Source organism: Neofelis nebulosa, chromosome 16, assembly GCF_028018385.1.
Source record: "Neofelis nebulosa isolate mNeoNeb1 chromosome 16, mNeoNeb1.pri, whole genome shotgun sequence".
In the NCBI taxonomy this organism is placed as follows: domain Eukaryota; kingdom Metazoa; phylum Chordata; class Mammalia; order Carnivora; family Felidae; genus Neofelis; species Neofelis nebulosa.
Window position 1 is genome coordinate 1,458,455 of NC_080797.1, and position 26,207 is coordinate 1,484,661.

The window sequence follows — 26,207 nt, forward strand, 5'->3', positions numbered from 1 at the left end:
CCTGCCTGCTCGGTGATTGGCCGAAGGGCGACCGGCCGCCCGCGGATTGGCTGCGCTCTGCGGCGCGCGGAGCGACTGGGGAGACCAGCGCAGTTGGGCCAAGATGGCGGCAGCCGAGGGGCCCGCGGGCGACGGGGAACCGTGGCAGTCCTGGCTTCCCAACCACGCCGTGTTCTTGCGGCTCCGCGAGGGGCTGAAGAGCCAGAGCCAGAGCCCGGCCGAAGCCGAGAAGCCGACGTGTTCCCCGTCGCCCTCGTCGCCGCCGCTGCTCACGAGGAACCTGGTGTTGGGCCTGGGCGGAGAGCTCTTCCTGTGGGACGCGGACGACAGCTCCTTCCTGGTGGTCCGGCTGCGGGGCCTCGGCGGCGCGGGCGAGGAGCCCTCCCTCTCCCAGTACCAGGTACGGCCCCGAGCAGGGGCCTGCCCGGGGTTCGGGTCTCCCGCGCACGCCGGCAGGTGTGCCGACAGGTGTAAGCCCTCGTCCCTTGGGGGGCGCCCAGCTGAGAGCGGGAGGCGCCTCTCCTCGTCGTTTTGGCCTCTGGCGGCCTCCCTTTGCGTCTTTGTTCCCTCGTCAGAGGCTTACGGTCTCCGACACCGTTAGAGCAACTCAGGCTCTCGGGGCGCGTGGGTTCTTGGGGCCCGGGCTCAGGGCAGCGGCCGTGCAAGCCGCCGGGAAAACACCCGCGATGAAGGGGAGCGGAGAGAGCGTGGGGGTGCGGGGGGCGCTTCTCGGGAGGCTGGTTCTGAGAAGCCGGTTCCGCGACGGGACGCCCGCCAGATAATCGTAATCCTGACTCCCTCCTGGGGTTGCGCCGAGCGCCGAGGCAGGGGTAGACTTGAAAAACCCGGGTTTCGGGTTTTGTGCCTGCCGTGCAGGAGTCCCCTGTGAATTCCTTCTTTTCGCTTCTAGAAGATGAGCTCGTTCCCCAAGTCGGAAGGGAGGGAGTTCTGCTTGTTTCTGATTATAGCGCACCGCGTGTGAAATTGGGGCTAGACAGAGAGCGGCCCAGACTTGCTGCGGTCAGTCGTTGCAGCCTTTGCTTGTAATTACCGGCTTCCCTTCTTTCAAAGATTAAAACACAGAAAATGTGCCGCCTGTTCTACCGCATGACCTCTGCCCCGAGCCACTGGCGGACTCTCGCTGATAAATGACTTGATTTTCACGGGGTGATTAGCAGGTTTCTGCAGTCCTGAAAACGGCACGGGTCTACACAGGCTGACCTGATGGGGGTGCAGAATGCAGGTGGGCAGTGGGACTGCCAGGGGCAGGTTGGAGTTTGGTCGCGAAAAGGGAAATTATGGGGCGCCTGGGTGGTTCAGTGAGTTAAGCGTCTGACTTCAGCTCAGGTCACAACCTCATGGTTCGTGAGTTCAAGCCCCGCGTCGGGCTCTGTGCAGACAGCTCAGAGCCTGGGGGCCTGCTTTGGATTCTGTGTCTCGCGCTCTCTTTGCCCCTCCCCTGCGCGCGTGTGCGCTCGCTCTCGCTCTCTCTCACTCTCACTCCCTCTCACTCTCACTCCCTCTCTCAAAAATAAAGCAATTGAAAAAAATTTAGGGATGCCTGGGTGGCTTCAGTCAGTTAAGCGTCCGACTTCGGCTCCTGTCACGATCTCACGGTTTGTGAGTTTGAGCCCCACGTCGGGCTCTGTGCTGACAGCTCCGAGCCTGGACCCCGCTTCGGATTCTGTGTCTCTGCCCCTTCTCTGCCTCCCTCCCTCCCTCCCTCCCTCTCTCTCTCTCTCAAAAATAAACGTTAAAAAAAATTTTTTTAAGAAAAGGGAAATTATGCAGAGTATTTATTTTGCAGGGTAGGGAAATGTGGTGCGTCCCTTGTAACATTCCAGTCTCAGTGGTTAAAAATCTTCCATCAGTTAACGGCCCAAGTGTTAGCCGTTATCCAGGCTGCTTCATTGTCGTACGGCGAGTCCTGCGTTAGCTGTGGTGCACAGCTGTAGCGTAGTATAGGGTAACTTGTGCTCCCAAGCACCTGCCACGTGTGTTTACCTGGACACGAGCTATTTTGACCAGTTTGCTTTTAATTTCCAGAGGCTGCTTTGCATCAATCCGCCCCTGTTTGAAATCTATCAAGTCCTGTTAAGTCCCACGCAACAGCATGTGGCACTCATAGGAATGAAAGGACTTACGGTGTTAGAGCTGCCCAAAAGATGGGGGAAGAATTCTGAATTCGAAGGCGGAAAACCGACGGTGAATTGCAGGTAAGTCGTACGTCCACGGAACGTGTGTTTGTGTCTTCTGTCGTACGCGCGGACAGTTGTTCGAGCCCCGTGGTGGTGAAGGTGCATTTTCTGTGCCATGAATCGAACATCGCGGTGTTCCCGCTGGTCTGCGCCTCGGCTGCCTGCTGTCGCGTCTGTGCTATACGTAAGGTCACGTTTCTTCTGCCCGAACTGTCGAAGCGCTGTCTAATCGGGGTTCCGTCTTCAAGTAGGTAGAGGCAGCATGACGTGTCGAAAGCAGCTAGTGTCTGGGAGTCAGACCGTTTGCTCGTAGTTTAACTGAGTTTAGTTTTGGTGTCTTGTGTTTTTCAACAAATCCAGACAAGCGAGAGTCTGACTCAGATTTGTAGAAAAGAGTGCAAGCTAGAAACCCCCCTTGAGCTCCACAGCGCGGAGACCCGGTCCCCGTAAAACGTCCGCTTTCTAAATCCATTTCCTCGCTTCCGCAGCAGTGATGGTAGTTCCCGAGCAGTTTCTCCCAGGGCTCCTGCAGGGATCAAGTAAGACGTGACACCTAAGATCACGTATAAGGTCATTTTTAGAAAACACTCTGTACTTCAGAAAATCTTTTTATTTCGGTTCTTACTGATACTGACTGAATAGATGCTTTGCTCTCAGCAAGAGTTGAGAGAATATTTGACGGAAAGGACCAAGCGGTAGTAAGATAGATTTCCCTGTAGAAGGTTTCCATTCACGTGCCGCAGAACGTTTTAGGGAGCTGTTGTCCTCGCTTTAGCACCACGCCTGTCGCCGAGAGGTTCTTCACCAGCTCGGCCTCCCTGACTCTGAAGCACGCCGCCTGGTACCCGAGTGAGCTGCTGGACCCCCACGTCGTGCTGCTGACCTCGGACAACGTGATCAGGTACCCTCTATTTCTCTCTGGGAGCTTTGCGAGGGGAGATTCTCTTTCCGCTCGTTGGCTGACAGCTGGGGCTCCACTGAACGGGTCCCGGGACGGCCGACGGCTCTGCCTCGTGGCCCTTGTGACCAGTGTGCAGGCAGGTCGTCTGAACGCCCTCCCCTGCGTGCCAGAGCCACTGCCGCTCTGTCTTGATTCGTCCCGTCCGTCTCCTTTACCGGTCTGCTGGCACGTCCCCTCTCAACGTGTCATCTTGGAGGTCGTGTACCATCGGGAAAAGAATACAAGTGGGAGTTGAGAGATTTGAATTCTTGTCCCAACACCGCCTCTGTCTTCGAGATCCAAAATTCTTTTTAGGGGAGCCTCAGTTTCCAATTTTGTAAAACAAGCAGTTTCGATCTGACAGCTTCTAAACGCCCCTCCGGGTTTTGAACTCTACGATCACATGCCCCAGTCCTCCAGAGATTTCTATAACGTTCCCAGTTAACTTTCTGGATCCGCCTCATGTGAAACATTTACTGGGGAGACCCAGCTGATGGGTCCCTCCGGTTTCATTTTTCCTAATCACCGTTTTTAGCTGTGCCTTATCAGCCTTTCCTTCCCTGCTGAATGGTTGATCCCTTTCTGGCCTCTTAGATCTCAGAGCTTTCCGGTCACTTTTAGTTAGTAAAACTTGGTCTGTCTAGTTTAAAACTCTGATGTTCGGTCCACATCAGCAGCATGTCGTGGCCCCTTCTCACAGGCCCAGACTGGGGCATCTGAAACGGGTGGGGAGGGCCTGGTCTGCTCTGGCTCTTGTTTGTGTCCCCGCACCCTGAGGTGGGGGCGACGTGTAAGGAGGGGCTGCCTCCTGCTTCCTCTGGGTCCAGCTCCTCGGTAGTGGGGGTAGGGAGAATGGGGCAGCTGAGGGAGACAGCTGTCTGTAAAGGGGGTGGGCCTGACCCCGGTCCCCGTTTGGTCCTGTCTGCCACCAGTGACCTCCGTTGACGTGGTAGGCTCCGTGCAGGTGTGTGTATCCCCGCCCCCCGCCCCCTCCTGGCCCGGGCGGCACTTAGCCTCGGGCCGCTGGTGACGGAGGCGCTCTGCGAGCGGTAGTGCCCTGGGCCCTGTCTCACGGTGGGGCGTACACACACGTGCTATCTCCCGCACCCTCAGCGTAACCATTGTGCCCTTTCCTGTGGAGTCATGGGACCTGCCAGGGTCCTTTCCTCTGCCCCCCAAGGGCCACAGGGAACTGAGCACCTGCACCATAGTCCCGACGCTGTTCCAGCCCGGCCCTGGAAATTTCCGTATGGGAAGTAGATACCGTATAGTACTCCCGTGCCACCAGCCCTGGGATGTGAGGTGTCAGGTTCAGCCGAGAATTCCCCGGCCTGGTGGCCTGTGGCTCCCGCAGCACGTCTGGCATTCGGCCGGGACGTGAGACACGAGTCTCCCGTTACTACGTACAGGCGCCTCTGAGTCTGGCCGAGTGTCGCCCTGCTCACCCGTCTGCCTTGGAAAGTAGGAGGGGCCGCCCTCCCTTCACAGAGCTCGTCCTGAACACTGACGGGCTCCTGGTCTTCCTGTCACGTGGGCTGGGCAACCGGCTGGGGGCCGGGGTGTGGCCGAGGCCTTTCTCGTGTGACGCCCAGAAGGAGGTATCTGGTCCCAACTGTTGGAGGTTCTTTTTAAAATATGGGGTGTTTGGGGTGCCCGGGTGGCTTAGTCTGTCAAGTGTCCGGCTCAGGTCGTGACCTCACGGTTCGTGAATTTGAGCCCCACGTCGGGCTCTGCACTGAGCGTGGAGTCTGCTTGATGCTCGCTCGCGCACTCTCTCTCTCTCTTTCTCTCTCTCTTTCTCTCTCTCTCTGCGCCTCTCCCCTGCTCATGCGTGAACGCACTCTCCCTCACGATAAATGAACTTGTAAAAAATAAATAAGTACGGGGCACCGGTCACTTCCCTCCCCCTGACCTCTGGAGCCTGTGGACGGCTTCGGGGCAACAGGACACCCCTCGACGCTCTGTTGTGCTTGCTGTCCCTTCCGCTGCCTTCCCTTCTCACGCGTCCCATCTGGTATTAGCACGCACCTTGAGGTCAGGAGCGCGCGCGGGCAGCCAGGAAGACCACCGTGCGTGCGTGGTCGGTTGCATCAGATTTTTGTTGAAAACGTCTATTAAATGGTATTTCGCTGGTAACGGAGCAAACGGAGTTTAAAACTTCTGAGGGTGGTCGGGCGAGGTGAGTGATTGACTCGTACGGGCTTTGTAAGGGGTGTTAGGTTTCTGCTAACGATGTTATTGGCCTTTTGAAAATTCTCCTTTTAACTGTAGCCACACGTGTCGTTGACTTGTTATTTTAGATTAAAACGATTGTGGCAGAAAAAACTTACAGAAAGCATTTCCGGTTTTATGCTGCTGCCTGAGAAAGTAGGGGCTGCGTCTCGTCCAGCAACGCGGGCCGTTGGGGGCCGGGCGTCCCTCCCTCTGCGCCCGGTGGGCGTACAGGGGGCGGCGGGACGTGGCCGCAGAGTCGGGGTGCGCGCGCGGGGGTGCTGGTGCACCTGGGGCGGTTGGGGGGACGCTGGGACGAGGTGAGTGTGCCTGTGGACTCAGGTAGACCCAGAGCCGTGACGGGGTGCGGCGGGCTCATAGGGCTTCGGGGGCGAGAGAGGGTGTTTGCGCAGGGCCCACGGACACAGGCGAAGTGGGCTGCTTTGTCAGTGCGAGCACGCCCTTTGGCAGAGAAATGGTTGTAAAAACCAGTAGGAAGATTCTCCGGCAGCGATCAGATGGAGAAGGGCGCTTTTGAGATGAAAGAGTTTTGGGGCACCCGGGGGCTCAGTTGTTTGATTTCAGCTCGGGTCAGGATCTCACGGTCCTTGGGACCGAGCCCCGAGTCCGGCTCCAGGAGGATGGGGAACCTGCTTGGGATTCTGTCTCTCTCGGCCCCTCCCCCACTCTGCGTGCGCGCGCTCCGTCTCTCTCTCAAAACTTTGAACGTTGTTAAAAAAAAAAAAAAGAAAAGAATTTTAAGTGCGGGCTCCGTGCTCTTCTGTTCGCCAGGATCTACTCTCTCCGTGAGCCTCAGACACCCGTCAAGGTCATTGTGCTTTCAGAAGCGGAAGAGGAGAGCCTGATACTCAATAAAGGGTGAGTTATTGGTGTCACAAAATAGTTCGTTTATTGGGCTCATAAGTGCAGTTTTAACAGAGATTATAAGGTTTTCCAGCGGTGACCACACCGCCGGGGACCTGAGGAGTGAGCAGAAGTGGGTGGCAGGACAGAGTGGCTGAGGGTCACTATCGCTGCCAGCTGCTCCCTTCTTGAGAAGGTTCTAGAATGACTGCCTGGCACGGGCTCCCTCCTGTGTCCTGACGGAGGCGATAAGTTATGCCATGGCAGAGGTTCGAGGTCAGAGTGTCGGGCCGCCCGCCTCCCAGACCGTGTACACCCAGAACCTGGAGAGGAAGAGGGAGCCCTTCTGACTCCGGCGCCCACCCCCCCACCCCCCACAGGGGCACGCTCCAGGCTCCCCAACCACCAGCGGTCACCCTTGGAACTCACAAACCCCGTCCCTCTGGCCTCCTGACCGGTCTTTCTGGTGATGACCACACAGGACCGCCCACAGCCTGTGCATGTAGAGTGACGTTTTCAGTAGCTGTATTTTTAGAAGTTCCATTTGGTTCTTTCCATGTCTCCGTGGTGGTCGCCTCTAGTAGTCATGTTTATTCCTGTTTTCCCAACTCTTCGTCCTCTGACTACTTCCCACGTAGCTCTTCTGTGTGTGAACAGCGCGGTGGGGTGGGGGCAGTGGGGGTCTAGATCTGTACCGCCCTTGCCCCTGACCCACAGTCCCCGCCTCACCCTGTGATTGCTGATCTCGGGCTGTGAACTTACATTTATTGGATCTTAACGTTTGGGAACGTGGAGAGCCCGCGTTGGCGCCCAGTCCCAGGTTGCTGCTGACCTGGGGCCGATTTCACTCTCCCGGAGAGTCTCAGGGTGAGCGTTTCAGCTCAGCGATGTCAGTGTCGGGCAGTCGCTTCTTAAATTAAAGCTTCCACCCCCGCGTGGCAGGTACCGGCCTCCGGGACTCGGCAGCTCCACCCCACCCCGGGGTCGGGCACCTTCCCTGCCCGCGCACTTGTTCCAAGCTCCAGGCCCCGGGTTCTGATCTCCGCCCCGCCGCGTGTTCACTGTGGCGCACGCCGGCCGTTCAGCGGCCCCGAGCCTCGTGTCCGTGTTCTGTGAATATAAAGTAGAGTCACGGCGCTTTCTACTAGGATCGCCGTACGGGATGGACGAGGTGATGCATAAAAGTGCGTAGCCTGGGTCCTGGCACGGGGTTGGCACTCACTCGTCGACACCTACTGTCATCATGGGGAACACGCCTGCATTTATTAAGCTCTTGGAAACTTTTGATGGCCAGGGGTCACTGAAGTCTCTCTGACTTCCATGTCTGTTGTCCCTTCATTGTCGTGGTCATTTAGTTGAACGCAGGCTGTTCTTTTGTTCTGATTTGGGGCTTCCTCATTTTTTTTCCCTGCCTCCTGACACCATATACCTTTCCACGCGATAAACTCACACGTGGTGGTTGTAGCACAATAAAGTGACATCACTCCTCCAACTGTATGAGTTTCTTCTACCCGCACTTAGTAACCCTCTATTGAACTGGAGTCTCCTCGGATAACCCGTCATACTGAACTTTAAAATTACGAAGTTGCGTGTTTCGTCATTTGTTTTTCCTGATGATAAAGATAATATGTGTTTATTGTAGAAAATTGGGGAAACCTACAGAAAAATATTAAGAAAAAGAAATCTTTGTCATCTCCTATAGTTTCTCCTTAACGTGGCAGCAAGAGCGACACTTTGGGTATAAAGCAGGTCATTCCGTTCTATTCTTTTTTTTTTGTTTCAACGTTTACTTATTTTTAGAGAGAGAAAGAGCACAAGTAGAGGAGGGACAGAGAGAGACGGAGTCACAGAATCTGAAACGGGCTCCAGGCCCTGAGCTGTCAGCACAGAGCCCTAAGTGGGGCTTGAACTCACGAACTGTGAGATCATGACCTGAGCCGAAGTCGGACGCTGACCCGACTGAGCCCCCCAGGCGCCCTTCATTCTGCTTTATCCTTGACCGCAACCCACAGGATGTCCCCTCCAGTTTCTTTCTCCCTCTGTGTCCCGGTTCTGAGCTCGGCCTCCTCGCTGTCCATTCCTCAGACAACATCCACCCCCTTCCCATGTGGCCGCTGACGCCTCCCCTCCTTCCTTTGAATCCGTGCTCAGACATCACCGCGTCAGGGTCCTTCCCAGGCAGCCCAGCCCGAGGCAGCCCCCCTCCCCAACTTCATTTTTCTTGACAATGTCATTTTCTGGCTTTGTGCTGCGTGTTCCTTTCTGCGCGTGCCCTGTGTGTCTCACTGGAGGGCGGGGCCTTGGTTGAAGTCACTGGTGGGTCCCCAGCACCCCGTGACAGCGTGGGGCCCGGGACGCGGGGCCGATGCAAAGGAGGTACTTGTGGGGTGAACGTGTCCCTCTGCTCAGCGTTTCCTTCCTGTTTCTCTGTGTGTGCGCGTGTGTGTGCGTGTATGTGTCCTGTCTGCGTGTCTGTACGCTTAAACTAAGAGGAAGCGGGGTATAATTTCGTGTTTCTGTCGTTTAATTGTGCTCTATTTTGTGTCCTCCGTCGAGTGCAAACTCCATCCCCATCTCCTGTTAGCAGACGTTTCGTTTTCATTCTTGTTTTTGACACATCGGTTTTTAAATGTCTTTTCAGAAGGGCATACACTGCATCTCTGGGCGAGACAGCGGTGGCGTTTGACTTCGGGCCATTGTCAGCGGTCCCGAAGACCATGTTTGGACAGAAAGGCAAAGGTGACATAGTGGGGTACCCGCTGTACATCTTGTACGAGAACGGAGAGACCTTCCTCACGTACGTCAGTCTGGTTCACAGGTGAGTGGGGGGGTGCCATCCACGGGTGCCCCTCGTGGACCGGCCCAGCCAGACTGGGGTCCGTGGTGGGTGTCCCGTCTCTCGACGTGTGGCAGCCTCTTGATGCTTGCTTTGCGTATCTTGGGGAAAGATGCGTACAGACCGTTTAACCTTTGGTTGCCTCGTATTATTTGGGTCGGTTCTGTAACGTTCTTGGATAATCACCGAAGACTGGATTTGTTTTCACAAAGTCTAAACCACAAAAGTGTCGTGCATCTCGTGTGAGCCAGGCACTGAGAGGGCAGCTAGTGGTGGGGACCTGCGCCCTGGCTGTGAGTCCCCGGACCACGCACGGTGCTCGGGCGGGAGGACCCAGAGGAAGGAGAGCGTGCCGCGGCTGGAGAAGTCGGGGAGGTTTTCGCGGACAGGGACTGACCTCTAATGAGGATTAACCGAAGGTCAGGGAAGGGCATGACTGCTTGAGTCCCGAGGGCGTGTGTCTCTCGCGGCTCAGTGGTCAGGCTCTCGTGGCTGGAGCCGTGGTTTCGGCTGCGGAGCGTTACGTGGTAAAGCCGGAAGGATCTGCCCGGGGGGAAATTGGGAGGAGCTAAACACCACGTTGGGGAACGTGGGGTCTTTTCTGTAGGAATAGGGTGGCGGGAAGCCAGTGATGGTTTCTAAACAGAAGGACAGAGCAGACGGTTAGGGACAGAGAGACCCTCTCTGGGGCAGAGAGACATTTAGAGACGCTGCTGCAGACGTTAGCTGACCGTCTACGGGATCGGAACGGGGCCGTTCCGAAGCAGGGGCAGAAGCGGACGCGCTTCCTACGGAGGAAGGGTCCGTAAGACTCCGTTCCCGGTCGGGTTAGGGGGTGAGCCGTGAAGCCAAAACTGGGGTCAGCAGGGGTGGCTAGTGGGGGTTGTTACTACAGGTGGTCACTTGGACATGGTAGTGGGCTCATGAAGTGGAAACGGTCTGTGGACAGTCGGAACTAGGGGACTGGACAGAGAGGATCACCAGTCCGGGTGACGGTCGCAGGCGGGAGAGGGCGAGGATCCTGGCCCGTTTGTAACCCGAAAGGCGTGAGGCCAGAGGCTAACGGACTTGATTCACTTATGAGTCGTCTGGCCCCCTACGAAGTCAGGGCCCCGCGAGCGGCAGGTGTGAGTCCTAGGCCTCGGGCGCTGCAAGAGGGCGGGGTGAGCTGGGGGGAGGAGGGTGGCCCCTGGCATCCGAGCTCGGGCTGAGGGATCCGCTGGTCCCTGCGGGAGCAGAATCACAAAGGGGAGGACGGGGACCTCCGCGGTCGCCGCGGGCGGGGACTCGCTCTCAGCTGCATCCGCCTCCACCTGAATGTCCCCTGCTCGGAGTTGGCCGTCGTGGTAACGCTGTCGCCTCCCTCCGCCCACGGCCAGCACCCACCTATCCGCACCTCATCACCTGGTCGCCTTCCACAGCCTCTCGGGTCCAGCCCAGCCCCACATTCTGTTGCCCTTAACCGCGAAAACTCCCTGAGCGCCAGCCCCCTTCTCTGTCCTGCTGTCCTTGCTTCGGACCCTCATCTCCTGCCCAGACCCTCGTCCCCTTCGGTCGCTGCCCTGAACCCCATCTCAGTCCCCTCGGTGTCACCCCCTCACTGCTGTCAGATTGATCTTCGGAAAGTGAAGCTCTGTCCCTCTTCACGTGAACCTCTGCTGACGCTGTCGCCCGGCAGGGAGGCTCTGAGGGCCTTGACGTGGCCTGCCGACTTGTCTTCTGTTGTCTTAGAAAGCCAAGTCTCCTTCCTGCTGGTCCTTGTCGTTCATGCTTCCAGAACTTTCCAGAGCTGTTCCTTAGCTTGGAAGGTTCACCACCCCTTCCCAGAATATACTTTCCCATTGATCTTTTTTTTTTTTTTTTTTTTTAATGTTTATTCGTTTATTTTGAGAGAGAGCAAGCAGACGAGGGGCAGAGAGGGAGGGAGAGAGGGAGAATCCCCAGCAGGGTCCACGCGGTCAGCACAGAGCCTGACGAACCTTGGGATTGTGACCCGAGCCAAAATCCAGAGTCACACGTTCAACCTTCTCAGCGCCCCCGGGCTTACTTGTGTTTGACACCTTTCTTACCTCACTCTCTCTGTACCTGGTTCGTTCTCGCATTGTCGCACTTAGCACGTGGTCTTGTAATTCTGCACAAACGTGTGTTTGCCCGACATCACCGGTTCCTGAGGGTGTCACCCAGCACCCAGTCACTGTAGCTCTAATCCAGTTAAATACTGGGTCCGAGGCCCCAGAGAGCAGTTCCGTTTGGGGAGAAAGTACAGGCTGTCCGTAGTAGTTCTGGCCAGGCGTGGCTCGGTGTGCCCTCGCGTAAGTGTGTGCTGTGAAGCCAAGAGGGCTTGTAACAAGATGCTGGGGAGCGCCAGTATTTTCGAGCCAGGAGTGAGAGAGGGGTGTCCGGAGGGGCCCGAAGAGAGCCAGGAGACCGGACTGCACGCGTGAAGGATGCGGGAGGCAGCCGTGAGCCCACAGTAAATGCGGCAGCACGTCGGGTTGGTGGCCCGTGGACTTAGCAGCTGGGAGCTCTCCTCTGGCCTTTGCAGGAGCGCGGCCTCGCTGGGGTGAGGGAGGCTGGAGCCAGAGTGAGCAGGGGGCACGGCCTCTGGGCCCCTGCCCCGGGGACTCTGCGCTGAGCGACTGCTGCGGAGGCATCCTGGGGGGCGGGGCAGTGTTGAGCTGCATCTCTGCTCTGGACACCAGTAAGCGCCCTCCCGCCCCCGCCTCCCCGGTCGTGACAACCAGAAATGTCTTCAGACGTTGTCAGCGTCCCCTTGCGCACAAAGTTACCTCCAGTTGAGAGGCACCAGGGAGACGGAAGTCCAGGGGAAAGTGAGACGTGGAGACATCAGGAGTACCGGCGCCACGGAATTTTCTGTTTCTGTTTTTTCTTAAAGCTTCTGGTTTCTTTTCTTTTTTCTTTTCTTTTTTTCTTTCTTTTCTCTCTCTCTCTCTCTCTCTCTCTGTTTTTCTATGTCTACCTCTGAGAAAGTGGAGGAGGGGGAGGGAGAGAGAGAGGATCCCAAGCAGGCTTTGCACTGTCAGCCTAGAGCCCGATGTGGGGCTCAGTCCTACGAACCACAACATCACGACCTGAGCCAAAATCGAGAGTCAGACACTCAACCGACTGAGGCATCCAGGTGCCCCCGTGGCACTGTTTTCAGTTGGGGCCCGGCAGCTGCAGAAGAGGGGTCGCGGTGGCGTGGTTGTCTTCCGTCAACCTGTCCGAGTGTGCTTTCCCTCTTCCCTCAGCCCCGGGACCGTCGGGAAGCTGCTAGGCCCGTTACCCATGCACCCCGCGGCAGAGGACAACTACGGCTATGACGCCTGTGCCGTCCTCTGCCTACCCTGCGTCCCCAACATCCTGGTGATTGCCACGGAGTCGGGCATGCTGTACCACTGCGTCGTGCTGGAAGGGGAGGAGGAAGACGAGCAGACGGTGAGCCAGGCCCGTGTCTGCGTTCGCGTCTCCGGCGCCGCGTGTGGTTCCCGGGCCGGCGAGGACGCTCAGGACGCTAGGATTTCCCTTTATGTCTGGCACCTCTGTGTCGTTTGGAAATTAGACACCTAGCGTTAGGTGAAGCCCACCTAAAAGTCCACGTGGCGAGACGTTAGAAGGCGCCCACGTGCTCTGTCCACGCTCGGAGTGGCGGGCTTCAGTGACCTCAGTGACAGATACAGAGAACCCACGAATCGCTAAACTGGCTCTTCTCAACTCGATTTACGACCTTCCAAAAGGAGAGAGGCCTTTTTTCCCTCTTTCGAGAACATTAAGGCCCTGGTGAGAGGGGTGGAATTAAGAATTTCTTCTGTTCCGAACCGTGTGCATTTTCATACGAGCGTGAAGCCTGAAACTGCCGGTTCTCTTACAGTCGGAGACGTCCTGGGACCCCAGGGCCGACCTCGTCCCCTCCCTGTACGTGTTCGAGTGCGTGGAGCTGGAGCTCGCCCTGAAGCTGGCGTCCGGCGAGGATGACCCCTTTGATTCTGACTTCTCTTGTCCCATCAGACTTCACAGAGGTAACGTACTGGTGGAGTTGACTCTTGTCCCGTCCTGTTTCCACGGAGACGGTCACAGGCCATTCCCGGGCACCTTGGTTTGGGACCCAGCTGTGCAAAGCCAGCCACGTTCCGTGGCTTCAGTCACCACGCTGCACTTGGGTCCAGGAAAGGCTGGGTGTGCTTCCCACATTTTAAGATCGTGGTCTGTGGTCTGTGGTCTGGATCCCCCTGGAGTCAGAATAGTGAACTCTTCCCGGTCTACTTAAAAGTTGGCTTCGTGATTCAACTACTTAAACGTATGCAAATAAACTTTAAAACGAACTTTAAAAATCAAACGATAACACGCTCACATTAAGATCGCTCTCTAAAGCCTCTTTCTTCGCTTTAGAGCACGTTACGGAGTCTTGTTAGCCCCAGAGCCAATTTGAATGTTGTCCTTTTTATCTTTTCATTTTATTTTAACTTACCTGGGTTGGTATCTTTGCGGCAACTTACCTCTGTTCGTCCGGGGAGCTTTTGAGTAGATGCTGAGTCGGCGGAAGCCCGTGTCGTTGAGACGCCGCGGGGCTGAGTGGAAGGAGCCTGGCGCGCGCTGGTCTTCGCTCATAGTTGTGACGACGTCAGGCATTCGGTCAGCCCCCCCTGCTGTCCGTTTTCTCATCTGGAAGCGGTAGGGGTGACATCCGATGACCTCTGGGGTTCCTCTGAAACGAGACCCTGTGACCCTGTGCCCTCCCACCACGCCTCAGAGCCTCCTGTCGGTTTCCTGGGCCCGGTGCGGAGAGAGGGGGGCTCACCTCTGCCTGGAGATGGTCCAGCTGTGCGCCTGGTACGGCACAGCCAGGGGTCGTGGTTCCTGCGCAGCAGACCGGCATAGGGAGCTCACCGAGCGTGTCTCGCGGAGCCGTATCCACAGAGGTGTAGTCTGCGTGGTCTCCGAACTTCGCTTTAGGGCTGAGGAGACTGAGACCCAGTGTCGTAGGCGACAAATTCACTGGTTTCCTTATGAAGGTATGTAATGTCTTTGGGAAATCTTTTTTTTTTTATTTTGAGAGCGAGCGAGCACATACGTGCGCAAGTGGGATAGGGGCAGAGAGAAAATCCCAGACAGGCTCCAGCTGTCAGCGCAGAGCCCGACGCGGGGCTCAAGCTCACGAACCACGAGACCGTGACCTGAGCAGATGTCCGACACTTAACCCACTGACCCACCCAGGCGCCCCTCTTTGGGAAATCTTAAACATAGGCATTTTTATCTTCTAATGAGAGTTAATTATTTTCACATCTGTGAAACTAATAAACCGACCTGTTCATGTTTTTACTTAGGGCACCTTCCAATCATTGAAACATGCCCAGATTTTTATTGACATGAGTGGATGACCATGTGACAGGGATGCCTGGCAAATTCCTACTTCAGTTACTAACGTTGCCTTTTTCTGTAACAGATTTCTCTTACTTCCCAATATTGAGGTTTTTCTATTAATGTCAGCACCACAGGCACATCTCGAAAAGTCGCTGGAAACAGTAGTAGACCTAATGAGAGGATTTGAACCTGAACGAGCGGCAAGTGTGGGCAGAAAAAAGGAAACTTTTTAATATTTTACTGTTCAGAGAGAGGATCGCCATAGACCAGGAGTTTTAAAACTCTTCGTGGCACAGTGCTGTTTTCAGAACCCCGACGTGTAAAATAGAAAAGAAAAACTAGTATTTGCTTTACGATATTTATGAACCATGAAGTTAAAGGTAAAGTGAGGCTCTTGGAAGGAAGTTTCATTTAGGGGTTTATGGATGACGGCTGCATCTTAAATTAGCTTTCGCGTGTAAATTATTTCTGTATCTTGCTTTGGTTGCTTAATGTTTTAGAAGTACCGAGTCACGGAGATAAATATTCAAAAGTAAAGTGTCCAGAACTCATCTTTTAGTCTCATGTAGTCTCACTAATACTAGGGGTCAAGAGAAGTAAAGAAGTTTTCATTAAAATTCCGTAACGGTTCCTCGTATTTCTTAGTATGAATATAAAGGACTGTCGGGGCGCCTGAGTGGGTCGGTCAGTTAAGCGTCTGACTCTTGATTTTGGCTCAGGTCGTGATCCCAGTGTCGTGGGATCGAGCCCCCTGTTGGGCTCTGTGCTGAACTTGGAGACTGCTTGGGATTCTCCTCCTCCCTTTCCTCCCACATCCTCCTCCTCGCCAGTGCTCTCGCGTGTACGCTTGCTCTCTCTCGCCGCCTCTAGAATGAATGAGTGAATGTCAAACAAGAATTATAGCAAGGAAAAAAATTTACTTGGGGTGCCTGGCTGGCTTGATCGGAAGAGCATGTGAGTTTTGGTTCAGGGTTGTGAGTTCGAGCCCCACGTTGGGACTAAAGGTTACTTAAGGGGAAAAAAAGAGAATCGTATCCAAACTTGAACGTAAAGACTGTAAGTCCGCGTTATCAAGACAAGTAAGACTTGGCATTTCCCAGCTGCCTGGACGCACCGTGATGACAGTTCGCCCCGCAGCCACGGCCGGGCCTCTGACCCGCTCGTGCGCTTGCTTGCACAGGTTCGCGTGGGTCGGTGATGCCGGCACAGGTGTTGTCCGGAGCCGTGACTTTCTCAGGCACCGTGTTCTCACAACGAGAGCTGTAAATGCATGTGCTGAGGGGGACGGACAGGCAGCCAGTGGTGGTGTTTTGCTGAACTCTCCTGTGAAGGTTTAGAAGTGACGTTTGGGTTGTGTTCATGACTTTGAAAAATACTTCAAACACATTTGAAAGTTGAATTCCAGTTTTAAAATGTCAGATCCCTGCTGTGGTAGCATCGCGTGCAGGTCCCGTCACCTTCTGTCACTTCGTGGACCGGTGCGTTTGCGGGCTGCCGGGGTAGGTGCCTAAGACCCATTTTCTAACGCGGCCTGTACTCCGCGACTCCGTTTGCAGATCCCAAGTGTCCCTCGAGGTACCACTGCACTCACGAAGCCGGCGTCCACAGTGTCGGGCTGACTTGGATTCATAAGCTTCACAAATTTCTCGGGTCAGGTGAGTCCCCTGAGCCTTTTGGTATGTTTCCCAGATTCTGTCGAAAAGTCGTTTGCAGTAGAAAAGTAATAGAGAAAATCAGTGAAACCAAAGACTGTCACTGGAAAACATCAACAAGATGGACAGACCTTTGGCGAGACCAACCCCGCGAGGAGACGCTACCGCTGACCTCATGGCGACGGTGTTCAAGGTTATGACGGGGAACCATGAACAGCTCCGCGCCACGTAGGGCCCCAAGGCAAGACAGACTCGTCCCTAGGAAGATAGACTACCGACACCGACTCAAAAACCAGAACGTGAGCACAGACCTATAACCAGTGAAGAGATCGAAACAGCAATCAACTACCCGAAGAGATAAGCTCAGGACAATGAGCTCTAAAAGTTCCGCATTTAAAGAAACCAGTTCTTGACAGGCTTTTCCAAAAACAGAAGGGAGAGGAAGCACCCCTGCCTCGCTCGTGGAGGTCACTGCTCCCCCGACACCAACACGAGACAGGTGTGCAAGGACAGGAAACCGCAGACACACACCCCTCACGAACACAGATGCAAAAAATCCTCAACAGAACGTTTGCAAACCGAATCCAGTGACGGACGTACAAACAGGACGGCGGCCCAGGACTCCGTGGGATTTATCCCGGGAACGCGAGGTTGGATTCACATCCAGAAATCCATCAGCGTAGGACGACGCCGCACGAGTAGAGGACATAAGCTGCATCATCGTCTCAGACAGAAGAGGCGTCTAAGGAGAGGCAGCCTTTCCTGGTCCCAACACTCAGCAAACGAGTAATGACAAGTTCCTCAGGCTGCTCGGGCGTCTACAGAAGACCCACAGCCAGCCCCGCGTTTGATGGGCAAGGGCCCAAGTGTTTTCCGTAGCTGTCTTTTGCTGCTGTGAGAAGTCACCGCGAACTCAGCGGGCCGCAACAGTGCGGATTTATTACCTCACAGCTCTCTAGGTTAGGGGTGCTGGGATGGTCTCCCTTTCTGGAGACTCTGGGAGAGACCCCATCCCTAGCCTTGTCCAGTCTCCCCGGCCTTCCCTTGCCCAGAGTCCCCTTCCTCCGGCTACGAAGTTAGCAGGGGGCGCAGGGGCGAGTAGAGTCCTTCTCTCCTTTTCTGCTTCCCTCTTTCCCGCTTAAGGAAGCTTGTCGTAGCATCGGGCCCACCCGGATAATCCAGAATGATCTATCTTTGAGACCTCGACGAACAGCGCTCATTCCATCCGCGGCCTCTCTTCCTCTTTGCCTGTGGCCTGACGATTCACAGGTTCGGGGGATTTAGGTACAGGCCCCGTTGGGGAGTCCGTTGTTCTGTCTAGTCTGTTGCACCCCGTGGCCTCCACAGATTCACACCTGACCCACGTGCCAAATACACCGACCGTAGCATCGTTATAGCAACGCGGACGTCAGAGGCTCCTCTAAATCTCATGAGCTCACAGGTCCCCAGTCCTACCTGAATCTTCTACGTCATCCAACTCAGATATGTAAAGACTCTATCCTGGGGCAGAGCAGATTCTATCCTGGGGCAGAATTCCTCTCCCTGGACCTTGAAACTAGAAAACAAGTTCTCTGTTCCCAGACCACAGTGGTGGGACAGGCATACCTATCATTTCCAGACATTTCAGGTCAGAAGGGGAGAAAATGGAAAGGAAACCGCAACCACGGGTCCTACGCAGTTTCAGAACTCAAATTCTAGTAGGTTTCAAGGCTTGGCAATAGTCCTCCGGGCTGGCACTGTTGCCCTCTGAGCAAACCTTCATCTTTTCCAGAAAGGTAGCACTTACCTATGGTAGGCTGATTTATTACCCAGTTTTCTGCCTGCAGAATTTTGGGGGTGGAACAGCCTTTTCTCATCATCTCCGTGACCCTTTCAGTCTAAGGCAAGCAGCGTTTATGTGGCTACAAATTCTGAAGAACTTTTTTGGGTCCCCTTGTGTATATCGCAAGAAGTCCATTCACCCACAGGCCTTTCCGGGGGGATCCCGTCTCTATATTGGGTTCTCCTCACGTGGCCACACTCCTAATCTCTTCAGAGAGCCCTTGTGTGACTGGACATTTAGACCTTTTGATCTTTCTGAGGTATGAGTACATCAGTGGCTTTTTCCTCTAAAGCATGATGTCCTAACAGTGAATCTCTTAATTTTAGTATCTTTTGCCGTTCAGATAGGTGGAGAATTTCCTAACTCATCAAATCTTTGGGGTTTTTGTAAAAACCCAGTTGTATTTTTTCTGACATTTTACTGCGATTGGCACAATGAAACCAGGACACGTGGCCAGGGTTTTGCTTGGAAACCTCAGCTGAATGTCCAGTTGAGTTGTTTACATGTCTGCTTTCCACACGTTCCCCTCAAGATCCAAGAGGACACTGCTCCTGCCGCTTGCATTCCATGTAATGGAGGTGCCAGGCAAGGAAATTAGCCAAGAAAGTGAAATAAAAGGCATCAGGATTAGAAAGGAAGAACGAAAACGCTCTTCTCTAAAAACACGATCTTTTACATAGTAAGTCATAGGACACCCGTTGGAAAAGGATCTATACCAATAAGTGAGCCCAGAGCGGTTGCAGAACCCAGGAGCAGTGTACAAGTATCAGTTCTGTTTCTGCCCACTAGCAGTAACCCAAAAGGAAATTAAGGAAATGATCCCGTTGGTAATAGCATCAAAACACACAAAATAAGACTTAACTTTAACAAGAGCGTAAAACATACACTTTTAAGACTATAAAACATTACTGAAAGAAATAAATCTCCCACGTTCGTGGATCAGAAAAGTTAATACCGTTAAATGGCAGTCTTCCCCAGATCGATGTGCAGATCCGGTGCCAGCCTGTCAGAGTTCTAGCTAGCTTTGCACAAATGGACGAGCTGACCCTAAAATTCATTTGGGATTCTACGGACCTAGAAGAGCGCGAACAGTCCTGACAGACAAGAACAAAGTTGCAGGACCCACACTTCCCTATTTCACGGCTCCTTACAGAAGGCACGCCAATCCAGTGTGATGCTGACACAAGCATACACGTGTAGGTTGACGGCATGGGACCGGGAGTCCAGTTGGTTTCCACGAGGGTCCCAGGACACATCAGCGTGGAAAGAAGAGTCTCTTTAAGAAGCAGTGCTGGGACCAGGGTGCGTGTACACACACGAGAATGAAATTGGACCCCTGCCTCACACCATAACAAAAATGACTCAAAAGGGATCAAAGACCTGAAAATAAGACCTAACCCTGTAGAACTCTCAGAAGAAAACACGATTACAAGAGTGCAAAGGTAGTCCTCGGAATGGGAGTGAATATTTGCAAATCGTGTCTGGTCACGGACTTGAGTCTAGAACGTGAAAGAACTCTTAGAACTCAGTAATCAGTTAAAGAGCCCAACTTGAAAAACGGACAGAAGAGTTGAATAGCTATTGTTCCTTTGATGAGGTACAGAGAATTAAGCCCACGAAAACGTTCAGCGTCATTGGTCAAGAAACAAGATGCCCAAAACCACTTCATGCCCATTAAAGCAGCTAAAATCAAAGAGGACAGTAACCAGTGTTGTCAATGTGGCGTTTATGGAAACGTAAGACGTCCCAGCCCTTTGGGCAAACGGTGTGGCGGTTCCTCGGGTGATCAAACCTCCAGTTACGGCGTGACCTCTGCCCAGCGCACACCCACGAGAAGTGGACACATTGTAAACGAATGTTCACAGCAGCATTACTCCTCAGAGCATTACTCCTCAGAGCCAGATGATCACCCCGAGTACACAGCCATCTATCCGACAGCATATCGTGCAACACGGAAGGGCCCGAAGACATGCTGAGTGGAGGCAGCCAGGCCCAGACAAGGACACGTGTGATGCGATTTACGTGACGTGTGCAGGGTGGGCGGGTCCGCAGGGACAAAAGTGGATTGGTGGTGGCCGCCTGGGGCCGGGCCAGCGGCAGAGCCGAGGGCTTCCTTCTGGGTAGCGAGGGTTCTGCACCTTCCGTGGCAACGCTTGTACAGTTCTTACAACGCACTAAATTCCCATGGAATTCCACCCTTTACACGGATGGGTTGTGTGCATTGTGAACTGCGTTTGAGCAGCTGTTGTGAGACGCCCGGTGTGGGCTAGGAAGGGACGGGATGGGAGTGTCCCCTCGGGGCACACGGCCGACCGAGGAAAACGCGCTCCCCTCGGGCTGAAGCCGAGCCCCGCCGTGGGAAGCAGGTGTCTGCGGCGGGAAGGCGTCGTGCTTGGGGAGCAGCAGCCCGGGACGGGGTCCGGGACGAAGCCTTCGCTGCATTTAACTTACAGACCTGTGTCCGCGCGTCAGTCACTTGTGTGTGTCTGCGCCTTTGCAGATGAGGAGGACAAGGACAGCCTCCAGGAGCTCGCTGCGGAACAGAAGTGCTTCGTGGAGCACATCCTGTGTACGAAGCCGCTGCCCTGCAGGTGAGGACCCGCCCTCGTCGCCCACCGGTCCCACTCTGCCTGGAGGGCGTGGCGACCCCGACGTCCCGTCCGGTCTTCAGAGGGGCCTTCTCTGCCCAGCGCGTGTTACGGTCGCCGTTTGTGTTTGGAGAACGTGCGGTCGGTCAGGGCAGAGCCCGGGTCTGCGTGCGTCACGGTGCACTGTTGGCCTCGTGTCTGCGATACCGTTTCTATGGACCGACGGACAGTAAACGTTCAGTGAACAGAGGAAAGGGAAGAACCTAGAGTGACTGCTGTGTGTCTACAGGGGTACCTGCCTCCACGTGGTGCCCTCTGGACATTTGGGCCACAGGAGGAGGGTGGACCTGGGAAGAGGGAAGGTGTGGAGGGGGGCGTGCGGAGGGGTCCGTTCCTGCAGGGTGGCCCGGTGGAGCGGGACGCTCCTGCAGGGCGGCCAGAGAGCCGGGCCGGGGGAGGGCGCAGGGGGAGGAGAGCAGGGCTGAGGGTCTGCAGCGGCCTTGCTCAGCAACGGTGAGGCAGCCGGAGGAGCTGGGCCGAGGGGGGGCCGGGGCTGACCCGGCAGCACGGGGGCTCCCGGAGGACGGCGGCGAGGGCACCCCTGGGGCCGGGGAGGGCGGCCTTGGCACCAGTAGGCGAACGGGTGAAGTGGGTGACGACTCCCATCCGCTCCTCCGACAGGTAAACACGAACGGCCGCTTGGGAGCGGGTCCCTAGACAGGAAATCCGTGAGCGCCGTCAGGGCTGGGACGGCCTTGGCTTCCGTTGGGGGGAGGGGACCTTGTGAGCCGGGAGGTCACACGGGGGCCGTCGTCCCCACAGTGGCCTGGCTCGCAGTCACAGGATGCCGTGTGCAGATCTCAAGCCCGAAAGACTTTTAACTCCCCCGCCCCCAACCTCACCTCCCCAGAAAGGCGAAAGGGCACCGTGCAAGGAGCTGCAGGGCGGGGTGCTGCGCTAGCACTGCCGCCCGAGGGCAGGGGAGTGGGGAGATCGAGAGCCCGGGAAGCTGTCCCTGCGAGTCCCCGGGTCCGCCCTCCTCCGCCAGGCGGGGACGGGAATGGTAGGCGAAGCGATGTGACCCGGGTGCTGGGCCGTGCTCCGGCGCTGTGCAGGGCATCCGGTCAGGGTTGGGCGCCGGCGGGGCAGACGGCAGGGCCTGGGTGGCGGGCAGGGAGCGGCATGTCAGTTGGCGGGAACCGCCGGGTTTGGGCGAGCCAGATGGCCTCTGGGCTGTTGACTCGGTTTCCAGGTCCCCGCGTCCCTGTAAGTCAGCTGTGGCTGTGTCGTTCCAGGCAGCCGGCACCGATTCGAGGGTTCTGGATCGTCCCAGACATCCTGGGGCCCACGATGATCTGTGTCACCAGCAGCTACGAGTGCCTCATCAGGCCTTTGTTGTAAGTCCGTCCTCGTGCCCACGTGGCTCTCATTCGCTCTGTAGAACCCGCGCGGGGAGCGAGCCTGTCGTTCCCACTTGGAGACGCGGGACTCACGCTCTGCAGGCGAGAGGGGTGGAGGTTTCTGCTGTCGCTGCCACGCCTGAAAGGACTTATTTTAGGCAGAGAGTCGGGAACTTTACTTCCCAGTGTGGAAAAGCGGTAAAATACCGAACTCTGCTGCTCACGTGACTTAGTGGAAATGGCATCCACGCCGTCCCTGTGCCAGGCTCCAGGGTAGCCCGAGCCCCCCGCAAGGACGGCACCGTCCCTTCTGTCCGGGGAGGTGACACCGTGCTCAGGTCGCCGGAACACATCCGCTGGGGCTGTAGACCCGCAGCCTTCTGACCCCCTAGTTTCCCGTCTCCACCGGCCTCGGAGCGACACCAGGGGACGTGAACTCAGCAGTGGGGGGGGGGGGGGGGGTGTTGAAAGTGGCCTCCTGATCGTTCCCTTTGAGGAGCTCCCGTGAAGCTACAAGCACCACTTACTGTTGGGCGGCCCTGAAGGTCACCCATGGGTCACAAGCGCGGGAGCAGGAGTCCCGAGGAGCCACCGGAGTGTCGGGCACGCGACCCCCTCCCGCCCCCAGTTGCCCCGTGTCGGTGCAGAGCACGGGCTTCTGCGCACAGACCTCGTTGAGAACACCAGCCCCGCTTGACGTCCTTGGAGGAATCCCCACAATCTCTGAAGGGTGACAGTTACGCCACTTGGAAAGGAAGATAAACAATTCACCATCAATTTTGTGTTTTTTCTACTAAGACTGAAAACGAGCAAGACTAAGGTGGGAAGAAATCACCTTCTCGCCTGTTACCTCGACACATTTGCTAACACGGTGACACCCCATCACACCGGGTCCCTTCGGAATGAAACCATTAAGCCCGAAGGGAAAAGCCACACATGCGCCAGCTCCCCGGGGACCCAGGTGTCCTTACAGTAGCTCCCGTCCCACAGACGTAAGGATGCTCATCGGGCGCCCGCGGGTGCGTCTGTGCTCCCGCCACCGCCGCTGTGAATATCTGTAATATTCGAGTGAATCTCATCTTTAGGATCAAGTTCAACAGAGCAAATCCAGTAGGCACAGCGGTTTTCTGGCCAAATCTGAAATGACACCTAGGAAATGAGTCATTTATTTTTGTTTGTGACTCCGGTTTACAAATGGCTCTCCCGTCCTTTGCAGAAAGAGTCCCCGATGAATTCATGTTTTTGTGTTGCCTTTGTCAATCCAAACTATTTTTTGGAAGGACGGAGTGCAGAAATGCTTTGTCAGAGGTCGGTCCTGGTAGAACAGGGACCGCTTTCCCCAGGTGACTCCTCAGGGCAGAAAGCACGCGGTGTCGTCCTGTCACACAAGTAACACTCTCTCTCCTCCCGTGTTCTCACGGCTCAGGGAGCCGTGGCTCGTGCTTCCCTGGGGTCCTCGCCGTAGAGGACACCGCGGGAGATGGCGTCTGACTCACTTCCGTATTTTGCAGAAGCACGGTCCATCCGGTGTCCCCTCCCCTGCTCTGCACCCAGGAAGACAAGGCAGCGGAAGAGTCTCCCCTCCGCATTCTGGCCGAAACCCCGGATTCCTTTGAAAAGCACATCAGAAGCATTTTGCAGCGCAGCGTCGAGAATCCGGCGTTTCTGAAGTACGGGATTTGGGGCGTGTGGGTCTGGGGAACGGTCCCGCCCGTTTTCACGCTCGCCGTGTGTCGCGTCTCCGTCCGCTGTCTCGTGTGGCACCTTTCCACGTGGGCGGGGGGGGGGGGGCGGGGGGCGGAGGGCCGGGGAAGGACGGGAAGGCCGAAAAGGAGGGACGGAGCGCCCCCCCCCCCCCCCCCCCCCCCCCCCGGCCTGAGCCCGTGCGGCGGAAACCCCGCTGACAGGTTGTGTGACAGAGACGCGGCCCCTCCGCCGGGAGAGAGCCTGCAGCTCCTCAGCCGGACCACGCAGGTGTTCCGGGAGCAGTACGTCCTCAAGCAGGACCTGGCCAAGGAGGAGATCCAGCGCAGGTAGGGTGGCGGCGCAGGGCCCCTGGCGGGTCGCGGCCCCGGCCTGGCCTCCGGTCGCACCTCGCTTCTCTTGTTCTCGCAGGGTCAGGCTGTTGTGTGACCAGAAGAAGAAACAGCTGGGAGACCTGAGTTACTGTCGGGAGGAGAGGTGAGCGCCGCGGGGGGACGCGGGAGCGTGGCTGACACGCGCCACCGCACGCCGGCTTCCCCGTCGGGGCGGACCCCAGGACCCTTGGTTTTCTGCCTTAGGAAAAGCCTCCGGGAGATGGCGGAGCGCTTGGCCGACAAGTACGAGGAGGCCAAGGAGAAACAGGAGGACCTCACGAACAGGTCGGCGGCTGGCGCCGTCCGGGCCCCCCTGTGGTGACGAAGCGCGCGTCCGAACGGGGTTCGGGAAGACGGGCCCGCGGCGACTGCCGCCTGGCCTCGGAGGCGCTGGGGGGGGGGGGGGGGGGGGACGGCGGGGTCCCGTCAGAGGCCACCCGGCGGGGGGGGGGGGGGACGGCGGGGCCCCCCCGGCAGAGGCCACCCGGCAGGGGGCGGGGGGGGGGGGCGGGGTCTAGGGCGCGCGGGTTGGGGGGGGAGGTGTCCCGCGTGGCCCAGCCGCCCACCGCCGCCTCCTCCAGGATGCAGACAGTCCTGCACAGCTTCCGCGCCCAGCTCCCCGTCCTGTCCGACAGCGAGCGGGACATGAAGAAGGAGCTGCAGCTGATCCCCGAGCAGCTCCGCCACCTGGGCAACGCCATCAAGCAGGTGGGCGAGGGCGCGCGGCGGCCGGCGTGCCTCCCCCCACCCCCACCCCCGCCCCCGCCCCCGCCCCCACCCCCGGGACCAGCGAGCGCGCGCGGACCGGGGCCCGACGCGCGTTCTGGTCGGGTACTCGAGGTGACCGTGAAGAAGGACTACCAGCAGCGGAAGATGGAGAAGGGGCCGAGCCCTCAAAAGCCCACCATCGCCCTGAGCGCCCACCAGCGCAGGTGCATCCAGTCCGTCCTGCGCGAGGAGTAAGTGCGTTCGCCTGACGCCGGCGTGTCCCGCGCTCACCGGCCCGGGGGACGGATGGGGGCGGGGGGGGGGGGGCGGAGGGGGGCGGAAGCGGGACTGCGTGGCGGTGGCGGGCGCGCTCCCGTCGAAGCCGCGCAGCGGGAGTTTCGGCGGAGCGTTTCCGGTGCGCGTGACCCGTTTGCATCCTGCCGAGTCCCTCTGAGCGGCCTCCGGTCTCGCAGGGGCGAGCACATCCGAGAGATGGTGAAGCAGATCAACGACATCCGGCACCACGTCACCTTCTGAGCCGCCGCCCGCGGATGCACACGAGGCCGCAGAGTCGGGGCTCGGGCGTGTTTGTGAAACGGCCAGGTAGCGTCATCTCATTTGCAAGGCGGCGTTTCCGATGAACTGTGGCTGCGTGATTCCCACGTTTCGGACTGGTTTTGTAGTTACTGAATAAATGCTTTTATTTAAAAACCGGAACGTGCTTTATGTGCACTCAGCGAGGGCCCGGGATGTTTTAAAACTCCCTGGAGACCTTGAGCCGCCGCGGGTCACACGGAGTCGTCTCCGAACCTGAGCAAAAACGAGAGCCGCGTGGGAACGCGACCGTGGGGCCGACCCCGAGCGCCGAACGGAGGGGACCCGCGCGGCGAACGACGTGGCGGCTTTTTAATTTGAACGTCCTTCGAGGCGCCCCTTCAGTGCAGACGGCTCCGCGCCGCGTGTGTGGGCTCGGAGCCGCGGTGCTGAGGCCGCCGGGGCCCATCGCCCCCCGCAGGCGGGATTACCTTTCGGAGCCGCGCTGGGTCGCGCCCCCGTCCCAGCACGGTCACCGTGGGTCTGTGTTCCGATCGGCGGTCCTTCACGCCCGCCGGCGCGTGGAGCTCCGAAAGGTGACCCCGCACCTGCCCAGGGACGGCGGGGCGACACCGACAGAAAGCCACGCGGTGAGGTGGGTCACAGGTAGGAGGCAGGTAGGTGAGACGCGCGTGGACGTGCGGCCCGGCCCCCCTCCCTCCGTCTGCACGGCTGGTGCCACCTTCGCCTCCGTTTCCCACTGGACGACACAAAACCCGGCCGAGAGGGGTATCCCGCAAGGGCAGCCTCACGGTTTCGTGCCAGAAAGACGCTCAGTTCGGGTTTCACGGGATGCTCTTCTCGAGGGACTTCGAACAGTTTGCCTGTGCGGCCCTAGACACCACGGGGAGTCCCTGATCCGGGGTCCCCGGCCGGCGCCTCTTCGGCGAGAAAGGTCCGCAGAGCGCCGGTCTCGGCGGCGCGGTTCCCTGGCAGCTTTTCTTCGCGATTACAA

At 57.1% G+C, this 26,207-nt stretch overlaps 1 protein-coding gene across 2 annotated transcripts; it reads left to right on the plus strand.

Annotated features, from left to right (window-relative positions):
* The first annotated feature begins 62 nt into the window (after positions 1-62).
* Positions 63-25,375, plus strand: NUP88 (nucleoporin 88). 2 transcript variants are annotated; one of them, XM_058705350.1, is made up of 17 exons: positions 64-400; positions 2,047-2,216; positions 2,974-3,099; positions 6,142-6,228; positions 8,855-9,031; positions 12,301-12,487; positions 12,921-13,068; positions 15,967-16,065; positions 20,385-20,475; positions 21,768-21,869; positions 23,384-23,542; positions 23,780-23,905; positions 23,988-24,053; positions 24,155-24,235; positions 24,532-24,658; positions 24,791-24,909; positions 25,132-25,375. In XM_058705350.1, the coding sequence occupies exons 1-17, from the start codon at positions 104-106 to the stop codon at positions 25,193-25,195; spliced, it is 2,226 nt and encodes a 741-aa protein (XP_058561333.1). In that variant the 5' UTR covers positions 64-103; the 3' UTR covers positions 25,196-25,375. The 2 variants fall into 2 exon arrangements, with proteins under 2 accessions (XP_058561334.1, XP_058561333.1); XM_058705351.1 differs by lacking the exon at positions 21,768-21,869 and having other exon boundaries at positions 63-400.
* Positions 25,376-26,207: the final 832 nt, after the last annotated feature.